We start from the raw sequence: 12,860 nt of genomic DNA, 5'->3' as shown, positions 1-12,860 counted from the left end.
GTGTTTTCTGCATCCATTGAGAGGATCATGTGATTTTGTCTTTCAATTTGTTTTATGTGGTGTATCACATTTATTGATTTGTGAATATTGTACCAAAACCTTGTATTCCTAGAATAAATCCCAGTTGATCGTGATGTATGATCTTTTTAATATATTGCTAGTATTCTGTTGAGGATTTTAGCATCTATGTTCATCAGGGATATTGGCCTGTAATTCTCTTTCTTTGAGTGCCTTTATCTGGTTTTAGAATTAGGATAATATTGGCCTCATAAAGAGCTTAGAAGTGTTCCTTTCTCTCAGATTTTTGGGAATAGTTTAAGGAAAAGGTTTTAGTTGTTCTTTGAAGGTTTGGTAAAACTCCCCTGTGAAGCCGTCTGGACCAGGGCTTTTGTTTGCTGGGAGCTTTTTTATTACTGCAATCTATTTCCTGTTGTTATTGGCCTATTTGGGTTTTCTGATTTCTTCCTGATTCAGTTTTGGAAGATAGTGTTCTAGGAATTTTTCCATTTCATCCAAATTGTCCAGCTTGTTGCCATACAGTTGCTCAGAATATTTTCTTACTATTTTTTGTATTTCTGCGGTGTCAGTTGTTACTTCACTGCTTTTGTTTCTGGTTTTATTTTTTTTGTTGGTTCTCTGTTTCTTGATAAGTCTGGCTAAAGGTTCATCAATCTTCTCAAAGTACCAGCTCTTGGTTTCATTGATCATTTGTATTGATTTTTTAAAATCTGTCATCTATTTCTACTCTAATCTTTATTATGTCCTTCCTTCTACTTACTCTGGGCTTTTCTAGTTGTTCTGTTTCTAATTCTTTAAGTTGTAGGGTTAAATAGTTTATTAATTTTTCTTGTTTTTTGAGGTAGGCCTATAGTGCTATGAGCTTCCCTCTCAGGACTGCTTTTGCTGTGTCCCAGAGATTTGGGGTTGTTGTGTGTTCATTTCCATTTGTTTCCAGGAAGTTTCTCCCTATTTAAATAACTTTAATAGAATTCCCAAATCAAGCAGACCTGCATGCCACTAGTTTCCTAGGTGAGACTGCACCACCGACTTGATTCTGCAGATAGCAAAGCCACTCGTTAGTGCTTGCTCTCTGTAGGAAGGAGATCTGTCTGCCAAGATCCAAGCGCTAGCTTTTGGAAGGCCCATGCCCCATTTTTGGCAGGCAGATCCCCTTGTGATCCCCAAGAGTAAAACCACTGTATACGGCTTCCACAAAGAGACCACAATGTGGGAGGTGCTGGATGTCATCTGGGCTCTTTTCCCCCTGGAGGAGCTGTCAGCTCAGGGGAGCCCTCTCTGCATGGTGCTGTACTGGCCTGGGGGAGAGGCAGTGTAGTCAGCATTACGCCATTCCTTTACCTTCCCACTGCAGCTGCCTTTTCTCTATGGTGCAGGAGTTTACTTCAGCCTCATTCCCATGTTCTAGGATTGATTCTCTCAGTGCTGTTTTGTCCATGATAGTTGTTAGTTGTCCTTGTGAGGAGGAACAGAGTCAGGAATAACCTATGTCACCATCTTGGTGACATGACTATATTACTGCATTCTTGGAATATCCTCTGTGGCAGAAAATTCATATTATTTCAAGGTAAACCTGATTTCTAAATACGGCAGTCACTTGAAGTCAGATCTAAAAAGCGATGGGTCATGCAGAGTATACTTCTAAAACTGTGAGTCATAACCCGTTTGGCCGCACACTCTTTTTGAGAATGTGATTAAACCTACAAAACCTAGAAAAAGGAGACTGGGAATATTTTGCATTTGAAAGCTCAGGCCTATTGCTATGAGATGGGTACTTTGAAGAGTTTTGTAAAAAAGAACAACTGGAGTTTCTAAGCAGCAATGGAGTTTCCTTAGAATGCTATGCACACATGGAGACTGTGTTGAAGGGAAGGGAAGTCTGGCCTCCAATCCCTCTTCATCAGCCCCTCTTTCTCCATTTTGAATGTAAGCTTAGTGAGAGTAAGGGTTTGTGTTTCATTCACTGTTGTTCCTAGAACAAGTCCTGGTACTTACTAAGCCTGAATGAATGAATGATGATTTAATATTGGATTCCCAAGTTAAGAGTTCAGTTATTAAAAAGTACTCATGTGCTAGAAACAATTTTTAAGAACCATTACCACAGGTAATTCAAGTGGAGAGATTTCTGGGTGCATAAGAGGTGGTTAGGTTTTCTTTGAGATTTAGACAAATCTCAGAATTAGTAAAACTGTATCGATTCTGTTTGAGAATGAGCTCAGACAGGATCTCAGGGCAAAGCACAGAGAGCACACAGTGTGGCCGCACAACCGTCAGTCTCAAATGGCAGCTTGGGTCAGGAAGCCCAGGGTCCCTTCGGTCAGGAGCTCCTTGCTGATGAATGAGGCTGTCAAAGTGGTCATGCAGCTGAGCCTCTATAAAAGAAAGGACAAGAATAAAACCTCTTCTATAATATTACTCTTGCTGTATGCACCTATGGGCGGCCACAGAAACAGTGATTGATTACTGGTCCTGGATTCATTCACTGGCTAAAATAAAGTGCCTTAGCTTCTGGGTGAAATGAGAACTGTCAACCAGAACAACAGGACAAAGAGAACATATTCAATTCTGCAGACACATCTTTCAATTATGCTGAACACAGCCACACAAAACCAAAAAAAAAAAAGTCTTAGAAAACAAAGAGAGGCACAGAATTTGTGTAAAGATATTTTTTTTTTTTTTTTAAAAAGGCATTTTATCTAGCAAGGGCAATACAAAGGGGTTATATAAATTTATTTTTTCATATAACAATTGATTAGAAAATTCCCATTTTCAATGTTTAATTCCATCTCTCATTTTAAAAAATCACTAAAAGGACAAAAACCCACACAAAAAATACAATCTGTATTTGTTCTATATTTACAGATAATTGGTCACTATTAAGGCACAGATTGATTAAAAATTACCATTTATTCAAATAATCCAAATATTTCGTGCATCATATAACACTGACAACACCGTGTACTGTAGTGTCATATTACCTTCCTTGCATAAGAGAAAGTGAGAAAAGTAATTTCCAGTGTTTTTTTATTTATTTTTAACCATCCTATTTAATCTAGTTTAATTGGGACAGTTTTCCCTTTGGCGTAAAGCACTGTTCATAAAACCTCCATCAGCTTAACACATTGCGTACCGCATAGAAATCTCCAAGACATACGCCAGGGACCGCACGTTTTTGGGCAAACTGCACGTTATTTAAATCATCATAATGCACTTTAGGTGTTGTTTTTCAATAATTATAACATTTTTATTTACAAAAACAATTAAAGGTCCTAGTACTTTTTTAACGTATGGTACTGCGTAAAACATTTTCCTCTATGAAGAGGGACCAAACAAAATTTACCTAAGTATCTAGATTCGCTCCTTTTTCCATGGGCGTGAAAAACGAGAACACTCGTGAGCGGTCCTTAACAGATGGCTCGCGAAACACGAGAAAACTCCTGAGCGGTACGAAATGTGTTAATACTGCACATTCATCCCATCCTCCTCGTGTTGCAGATGCATCATAGAGGGCTGGGAAAAGAGCTCCAAATGCTTTGTAATTGGGAAAGTCTCATTAAAGAAAATGATAAAATTTAGAGCACCAAGCTGTTGAACAGGAAACAAATCTGGAATTCTTGTGCTGAATGTGTAGCATGATGTGTTTGTACAGCCACGTAAGATAGGGAGGTCCATGTGACCTGTACTTGCCAAGGGAGCAATTTAGTTTAGAAATGAGCATCCCCTTAGTGCTGCGATCATTGATAATTTTATGACAGGTCCATCATCTATGCCTTCAAAGTAACCAATACAATTTTTTTAAAGTGAAAATATTTCTGTGTGCAAAATTTCTCTTCACTTCTTATTCTTTCATGGTAAGACTTAGGCATGGAAAAATGCCAGGCAAGTATTTGCGAATCTGCATTTGTATGAAAGTCCCCAATTGTTATGTAATCTAATGCCATCTGCCTAACAGCATGCAATAGTGGTTTATGTCCATGTAGAAAATCTTGAGTAATGAACATAAATAAGTCATTACAGTACAGGTAATTCACAACATTTCCTATGGGAAAGTTTTTCAACAAATTAATACACTTGGAAATAATATTGCTTTGAAGAAAGGGTGGCACTTAGTGATTTTCTTCATGAATTGAAAACCCTTCATAAATCCACAATAAGATGTCTGAAAAGACCTAGGAAACAATGTTGCCTGATTCTTGGACTTTCACAGTATATGATTGTAACAATGAGTCTGGCCACTTAGAAAACAGTCATTTCTGCCCCTCCTTTGGAACTCCACTGTCTTTACAAACTGTCACTGGAGACTTAAATAAAGCCTTTCTGTTCTCAACATACATAAGCCTACTGCAAGCAGACACATGTGGCTTAAGGAAAGTCCTCTGACCACACGGAGCGCAGCTAATGTGTACATGATAAGAACAGGAATCTATCTCTCTTCCTAATGGCAACAGTGCTGTCTTGTCAGATGATTATTTGTCTTTTTTAAATAAAGTGACAATCTAGGGCTCCAGTTGTTGAATGCCGTCCATGCTCTACCATAAATCTCTAGTAGATATCAATTTCATCAGTTATGTACGGTATGCTTATAATATCTAAAAATAAAAAGTTTGATATAAATAAGTATCCTTTAGTGGCAGTATACTAAAAATAGCCCTTTGCCTTTAGACAACCATTAACATCATTTTAGCAATATAGGCAGCAGCTAAATATGATAACTGCAAAGGGTTAATATTGCAAAGTCCATTTGGTCTTTCTTTGCACCTGTTACAGTGAACGAGGTTCACTGCTCACTGCTTCTAGGATGCTGACATAAATGAGCAGAGCTGGTCCAGAATCAAGTGGAGTCACTTACATTTCCCAAAGTCACAGGATACTCTGCACAAAAACTAATAATCCAGTACCATTTCAAATAAAAATTTAACGCAGTCAGAAAAATGTGACTAAATCTGATTTGTACCATTTCATCAGGTGACATAAAAATGAGAGCATTTCCACAGGACAAGAAATTAGAAAGTGTAAAGTGCTGAAAGACCTCAATACTTATTTTAGAGCAGTACCAGAAAATTCCACTTTTGATTATTATTTTTTAAAAATCCCCAAATACCAAAAAAAAAACAACAACAAGCAAACAATAACTTCAATGTTTTCTGGCATCCCAGATGTCAAATCATCCTTCATTTTAAGTAAAAAAAAAAAAAATCAGTGCATATGTTATATAGGTAAATAAAAACAGGAAATAAAGCCCTACCCTCATATTGCAAATTCTGTCCAATTACCATTTTTTTAAAAAGCAATCTGCATGTGGTGTTCTGAATGATGACATAAGAATATCTTCTCTCTTTTCTTCCTTTTTGGCACAAAATTCAGGTGTGAATAAGATGCTTTGGTCCTGATACCAGTCACCAGAGTGCTACGGACGGGTGCAGTGATGGCCGCTCACAGATCTCCTGTCTCCACGTTGATGAAAGTTGGCAAGGGTCCCCGGGGGGCACTGCTACCAGCGGCCACTGACACTCGCAATGTCCGAGTGGTACTGACGGGGCAGCCTCCCGCTGGCTCCACCTTCCAGGAAAGAGGTGCGTGCATTTGGCGGTTCGAAAAGCTTTCTCCGGTTTTTATTTAGTTCTAGAGAGAGAAAGAGAGAATTGTTAGAAACTCCATGGAGAACGTCTATAATCTACAGGACATGGCAGTCGAGCTCAGGAAATGGTGTATTGTAGGTTTTGGGGGAGGAGGGAGTCAAGTCTGGTAGCGAAAGGAAAACCTTTAGTTGAAGGTCAAGACATTTCTGAAATGCTAGAAAGTCTGATATTAAAGGCAACATGTTGGTAGCCGAGAGAACCGAGGACAACAAGTGTTGTTACTGCAGTTTGTCAACTATCTGGGGGAGGTGTCATTCTCAGAATCCTCTAAACTCTGGATATACAAGTTGAGCAGGTTGACCTATCCCAATGTCACCTCAGAGGCAAAGGGATGGGGGGACATCAATGCTGGTGAAAGGCATAGGAGAGCATGTATTACACCAAAGACACAGAATGTTACTACAGCTGTTGAGCTCACCCACGTCAAATACAGCAACCATTAAATTATTACAGTCAGACATGAAAAGACCCCACATCTACACATGAGAATATTGGAGGAACACATGGCTGTGTTCGGCCCCAGCCCTGTGGCTCCACCAACTCGTGATACCTGTGATCCTTGGGTCAGAGGAGCTATATGAGGAAGCATATCAGCAGGAGGTTTCATTGAATAAAAAGTTAACTTAGTGAAAAATAGCAACCACTTCAGGAAATAAACAATTGAAAACCACCAATACTTTACATTTTTCAGGGAAATCTCAGATGCTCAATTTTAAAGAAACCCGAGTACATAGAAAACAGTCTTTTTCCAACTAAAAATTATTAACCAGAAAGGGAAAAAATTGAAGCAGCCTACCTTGTTTATGACTATGCAACCACTTTATTCTCATCACCCCACATAAATGTATCAATCCTCATATCAGCTGATGGAACTCTTGCTGGTGAATTAATACAAGGAACAGGATTGTTGGCCTCTGATAGCCAGATATCTTCCAACGTATTCAATTTCAAATACAGAGATTATATAGTTAATATGCTTAAAGTTGTCTTTTTTTGGGGGGGGGGAGGGGGCAGGATGGAGCCAGTGATTGAGCACCTTATATTGGCACAGTATTCAGTTCCTTTTTGACCACACACAGGTACAATCCCCTTTCGAATTCTGAAGTTGCACTGCAAGCGATGGCTGGCTACAGTAATGCTGAGACTGAAAACACAGACCCATGTCGCAGGGGGTCACCGGTGGCCAAGGACAGCCAGATGGCCAGGAGTGCTCTCGTCTCCCGAGTTCTGGAAAATGGACCAACACCCTTAACATTTCACCTCACTGCCTTCCAAAACGTAAGTGTCTGCCCCACAGGGGCAATGCATAAGTAGAGACATCTCTTTTTTGTTCACATTTAGGTCTTTGGCAGGGAGAAGAAAAATGTCATGATTTATTAGAGTTTATATGACAAGCACTTTATATTTGTTTTGTTGTATTTAAGTCCTCCTTAAGGGGTAGATAATATTACCATTCTCCATTTTATAGATAAGGAAGTTGAGTTTTAAAAATAGTCTAAGTGCCCTAGCTTGTTTGGCTCAGTGGATAGAGTGTTGGCCCGTGGACCAAAGGGTCCCGGGTTCCAGTCAAAAGCACACACATACCTCGGTTGCAGGCTCCTCCCCGGCCAGGGTCCTGGTGTACAGGAGGCAACCAATCGATGTTTTTCGCTCACATAGATGTTTCTCTCTCTCTCTTTCCCTCTCTTAAAATCAATAGAAAAATATCCTGAGGTGAGGATTTAAAAAAAACACACAAACAATCAAAGTAAGCAGTTAAGTGACAAGCTTGAACCCTGCCTGATGCAAAGGTCCAGGCCCTGGGCTGCAGGGATCCATCCACTGTGCGAAGACCAACCAAAGCATCAGGAACACAGATTTGAGAAATTGGTAGTCCCACCTATGCCAGACAGCAGAGCTTTGCTTCACAGTTCATATGCCAGTTTTTTTAAAAAAAACAAAACAGAAAAATGTAGCTTAAAAACTTTAAAGAAGCAAGGAAGATACCTTAACAAGCAAAAGACACATGCAGGCATGCTTACAGATAGCTACTGTATCAAGTTCCTGCAGAAATTCAGAAATCAAGACAGAATTTAATATATTTAAAGGCAAGTATAGCAGAGTTAAGAATAGATGAATCCTCTGAAGTGCACAGCCTGGGAAAGTTTTGTCACCTTCAAGTTGAAACACTTTGTTTGGCCTTCATTTTTTCGTGGGGGGATAACCCACGCACCATGACACACACTCCGATACTAGAGAGGAGGAAAGGTGTGAATGAGGTCAAACATTCTACTCCCTTATCCCACGGAACATGTCCAACTGAGCACACGAAAACCAATGGGCCAGTGAAGAAAACAATTTTTTCATAGACATTGAAAACTTTACTCTGAAAAGTCCTATCAACTAGGTTTTGGGAAGAATAAAATGACTGTGAAGGAATTCAGCCATTCCCTAAAGAATGTAATTTCTAAGATATAAATCTCCCAGAGAGATTCTCAAGGACCAAATCCTATTGAATAGACTTTAGCCTTTTAAATTAAAAAGCAAACTCTGTCCTTTTTTATTTTTTTCCCAGTAAGCCTAAGGGATAATTGGGAAAATACCAACCTTTTTCTCTGAAATTCCAAGGGTCACACAATCCTGGCAGCTCTCAGGATCTTGTTGCGGATCTGAACAGAGTCACAAACTAAAAGAATAGGTCGGGAAATGTTAGATCTACCTGAGGCCTTGGCGGGAAGCCTGACAACAGGATGCTAAACGTCCTTTCACTCAGTCCCTGCATATTTAGCTAGATACTTACGAAAATACTGAGAGAAATAAAAAAAATTGTCAAAAAATCATGGATTTGAAAAAAAAATCATTTTTTTCCTCTCATCCATTTCTACTAGAGATAAACCTCATCTCCTATAACACAAAAATACATGTCTTGTGGCTCAAAATTAAAAACAGAACCAAACCTTACACTGAAAGAACTCTGATTATAAGTTTAAAGTTTTAAAAAGGAATTGTGAGCAAACTCTGTAACCACAAGGCCAACGCACGTCCAGGCTGCCCAGCTATCCTGCACCTACCTGGAAATGGAATGTTCTGGGGCTATAAATGGATGTGTTTGTTATCAAATGAGCTGGACTGGAAAAAGAAGCTTTTTGATGAAGGGCTTCTCAATAAAAACTGATTATTTGCAGAGAAAACAATTTACCAGGTTCAAACAAATGCAGGCAACAAAGTGAGGTGAAATCCTTCTTAAAATAATCAAGTACTTCCTGCCGTGCAGAGCATTCATAAGGCATCTTACTCAAAGTCCCGTTCCGGTTCACAGCAAGGACCTGAGAGGCCGGCTACGGGAGCTATAACCTCAGCAGAACCACACTGAAGATGATGATTGGATAAAACATGTTTTTAAAGAGGACTCAAACCCCCTCCCTGCTGTTTCCCACTGTACTCCCCCAAACCCACCTGGAATAGATCACAAACGTGTTCCGAGTAAAGACGGTAACAATCCAGCTGGAGCCCCTGGAAGTATTTAGAGATAGCTGCTTGTTGCTGGAAGCCTTACAGAGTTTGGAAGTGGGTTGGTACACAAAGAAAACTGAACTTTCATTTTACTGTCACCGACATTCCATGAATCTCTAGAGAAAGATTATGGAGTTCTGGAACACACTCTTCTCTTTTATAAATGTGCTGGCCCACAGGCATATTTTAATATAAGCGTGGTGATTCTGTGAGTTAATCAAATTTCAAGTATAGTGTAAATTTCCTTTTCATATTAATGGATGAATGCGAAAATATGTAAAGTAAATTTAGTTCTAGGTATAGCCCTCTGAGGTGGAGCTTTAGGGTAAACAAGTTAAAAAAACAAATTATCCTATTTACACAGACAATAAAAAAACAACAGGGGAGGCCCCTGCTATTCATATATGCACCACGTGGAAGGATAGATGTAGAAATAGAAGGTAACTTCACAGGATCATCTATTCCAATCCACCTTCATGGTTTTGGAAACTCGCCCAAGGTCTCACGCGTTGGCAGAGGCAAAGCCCAAATCTCCTTGTTTGAATACAGTGTTCTTTGTACTGTGTCAAGCTGATCTTATGAGCGAAAAAGAAAAAGTGTCAGCCCCATGGAGCTCCCTTAATGCAGCCGCTTGGGGACACAGGGTGGAGGAAGACGTCCCTAATCACTGATGCGTGCAGAACCGTGTTTATCCACAGAGGACCCAACAGGCTGCTCGATGGCTGAATTTCCACCCCTGTTTCAAAGCCGCTCCGCTTATGTCTGCTTCAGATAGTAGGTCTATAGATAAGATTTCCTGTGAGGAAGTGGGTGAGGGATGCAATCTGCTGCTAAAACAAAATGGAAAACCACTGAGGTTTAAATTTTACTTGCTGATCTGATTAGTGACTGCTGTTTGCAAAGGACTCTCACCAGCTGGATGCACCTGCTGGCCTCAAAAAGGCACAGCCTGCAGCTTCAGTGTTCTGAAAAAGCCAAGTCATATTCTCACCCCGCCCCACCACTGGCTTCTGCCCTTGGTGTCTATGTTTTTAAAGACGGACATTCATCAGACGGTCTTCAAAAAGTAACCCGAAGTTCAAAAAGTCTTCATCTTTACCCCCCATTTCTTCCTCATATTTCTCAAAACACCTTTTGGAGGTACACTGTTCTGAATTTGCCGACTCCTGACTCATCAGCTGGCTCAACTCCTTTCAAATAGGAGGTCCCCAGTAAATATGTGTAGAGCATTTTGTAATACATAGAATATGAAACCGCTGCATACAGAAGGCAGTCTGTGAGACAGACATTATTTTCCTTCATTCTGTGACTAATTTCAGAATCCTACACCCTTCTGTGACTCACAAATTTCATGAAAACTTTAGTAAAAAAAATAATAAAATAAAAAGCATTCAGACAAGTAATACCTGCCAGTACCACGGAGCATTCACCTCTGCAATGACCTCTGTTGGTATACAAGCACACATGCACTTGAAACACGACAGTCAATCCAGAATCATTATTCACTAACCCAGTGATCGCTGCTGAACACAACAACAAGAAAGAAGAATTGTGCTGCAACCCCGGCTCACGTTCTGCAAAGGGCAATTTTGGTTAGATCTTTCTGGAGAAATCTGTTTTAAGGAACGATACTGTCACAACAGGTTTTCAGGCGATGTCTTGATGAAAGAGGGGATGTTCTGAGCATTGGTCATACTGTTAGCAGGAAGCACTATGAAACCACAACCACCAAGGTGCCCGGGTGGCAAGCAAGTGGTAAATGGGTCGAACCAGCCCCACTGGCTGAGACCACTGGCAGAAGTTATTCAGATTTAAAATATGAGTGTGAGCATTTATATTCACCTGAGATTGCAAGCAGCATTTTCCTCCTGGCACCAAAAGTCGTAATTCCCAGCTCCTTCAGATCCTGATCTGTGAGAGTGAGGAATGTCTGAAGATCGATCTGTGGGTGAAAAGGTAATCTATAACCAATATACTAAGTATTTATTTTCTTCCTCACTGTAGGTTCAACTCCTTGTTACACCTACTTTATTTATTAATTATACTCTGCCTGCTTCCAAAAAAGAACAGTGGTGTCACAAACCTAAGGGACAAGAGTAAAGTAATTAAGGGGATGAGACAAAAATGATTATTCTATCAGCAGACTTAGTCTAAGCCAGCGATTTACTGCACTTGAGATTAAAAACTTAGATCTGAGCATCCTGGCAGCCGGGACAAAAAGGGAAATACAAATTGTACATTTTTTTTTTCGTGAACTGATAAAAGAAAGAATACATATCTGCCCAGAAGAGAGAAAATATTTCTTAGCTTTGACTTAAGTATATCTATATAAAAAGAAGCTGAATTATAAATATCATAGAGGGTATCTTCCACTGTGTTTTACATAAGAATGACAGAGGAATTCCCAGGCTTCATCAGACCCATGACCCACTTGGCTGGGCCTGGCAGACAAGAATCTTTCCAGGAACAGTACAACTGTGCTCTGTGGCATCAGCAACAACGTGCGGAGGGCAGCTAGCCGAGGATCTTATCCCGCCTTGGGGGACAGTGAGATACGGGTTCAGATTCTGACTCTGACAAGACTTCTGTGTGTACACAGGTTGAGTCGTGTCCCTTGCAGGGCTTGTGTGGGCATTAAATATGATTGTAGACATACAGCAAAGGGCTCACCGAGAGGATAAAAGAATGAGCAGCTATGGCTGATAACAACGTATACAGAAATATCTGGGAAAGTTGCTAAATAAATCTCACAAGGTTAGTGAATGGGCGATCCTTATTAAGTTATACCTGAATATTGGAAAATATCCTAAATAAAGGAAGCGGTACCAAATTTCAACACACCTGAAAATAGTAATGCATCCTTTTTCAAGAAATTAATTTGAAATTTTGTTTTGATTTACAAGTTACACCCAGATCTTGTAAAACCTTTTTGTTTTTCATTTATCATAGATCTAAAGCTATGTTTTTAGAAATTCTATTTAATGGAGACTAAGAATTTGGGGATGCCTGAAATAAAGGGCCAGACAGTAATTATTTTAGGCTTTGTGGGCCATATTGACTCTGCTGCAACTACTCAACTCTCCTGTTTGAGCTCAAAAGCAACCAGAGACAAAATATACATAAAACTGTGTTCCAACGAAAACTCTTACTGACAAAATCAGGCAGCAAGTCTGCAGGCTGTAGTCTGCTCTAAGCTAATAAATATGAAATAAAGCCAGCCACCTTGGTTTTATATGATCATTATTTTCTTCCTTTTTGAAATAAGTGGATAAGAAGTACCTACAATAAATTTATTTCTATGCTTCTTCAAAATAATACTATAGATTAAAAAGAAACCCTGAATGTTATTGAAAAAAATCTAATCTCACTTGGAAACCTTTTGTTTCTGGACAAGTTAAAAAATACCTCTGCCCTTGAACTTCTCAATCAGCCACCCTCATCTAAGCAGCAGGACTAAATAAGTGCAATTCCTTGATGCACTGATGATGAAAATGTTATTCAACTCACAACATCCTTGGTTAAATTTAGAACACCAATTATCCAATATACACATTATAACCTTTTTGGTATTATAAAAAAAAAATGTAGAGTTCAGCAATCAAACTTAAGTTATTGAGCTATGGGCAATACCTTAAATTTATGATACAAAGCACTAAATAAAAATTCTAGCTTCTTCATTCACTGATCTGGGAATTACTGACTTAATCAGAT

The 12,860-nt window shown here is 39.5% G+C and overlaps 1 protein-coding gene across 3 annotated transcripts in view; it reads right to left on the bottom strand.

The window, feature by feature from the left end:
• Positions 1 to 2,711: 2,711 nt before the first annotated feature.
• The window catches only part of BICC1 (BicC family RNA binding protein 1), a 247,104-nt gene continuing 236,955 nt past the window's right edge, over positions 2,712 to 12,860 (bottom strand). For 2 of the 3 annotated variants that reach the window (XM_070432791.1, XM_070432793.1), the window contains exons 20-21: positions 10,992 to 11,091; positions 2,712 to 5,640 (exon numbers count right to left, since the gene is read on the bottom strand). In XM_070432791.1, the coding sequence (XP_070288892.1) occupies positions 5,510 to 5,640; positions 10,992 to 11,091 (231 nt within the window). In that variant the 3' untranslated portion in view covers positions 2,712 to 5,509. Of the gene's footprint in view, positions 5,641 to 8,243; positions 8,323 to 10,991; positions 11,092 to 12,860 lie in introns of all 3 variants that reach the window. The other variant, XM_070432794.1, reaches the window with a different exon arrangement.

This window comes from Myotis yumanensis, unplaced genomic scaffold (assembly GCF_028538775.1).
Source record: "Myotis yumanensis isolate MYYU_CA2020_CCGP unplaced genomic scaffold, mMyoYum1.0.hap1 SCAF_13, whole genome shotgun sequence".
In the NCBI taxonomy this organism is placed as follows: Eukaryota; Metazoa; Chordata; class Mammalia; order Chiroptera; family Vespertilionidae; genus Myotis; species Myotis yumanensis.
The sequence above is the reverse complement of the archived record's forward strand: the minus strand, read 5'-3'. Positions and strand labels throughout refer to the sequence as shown.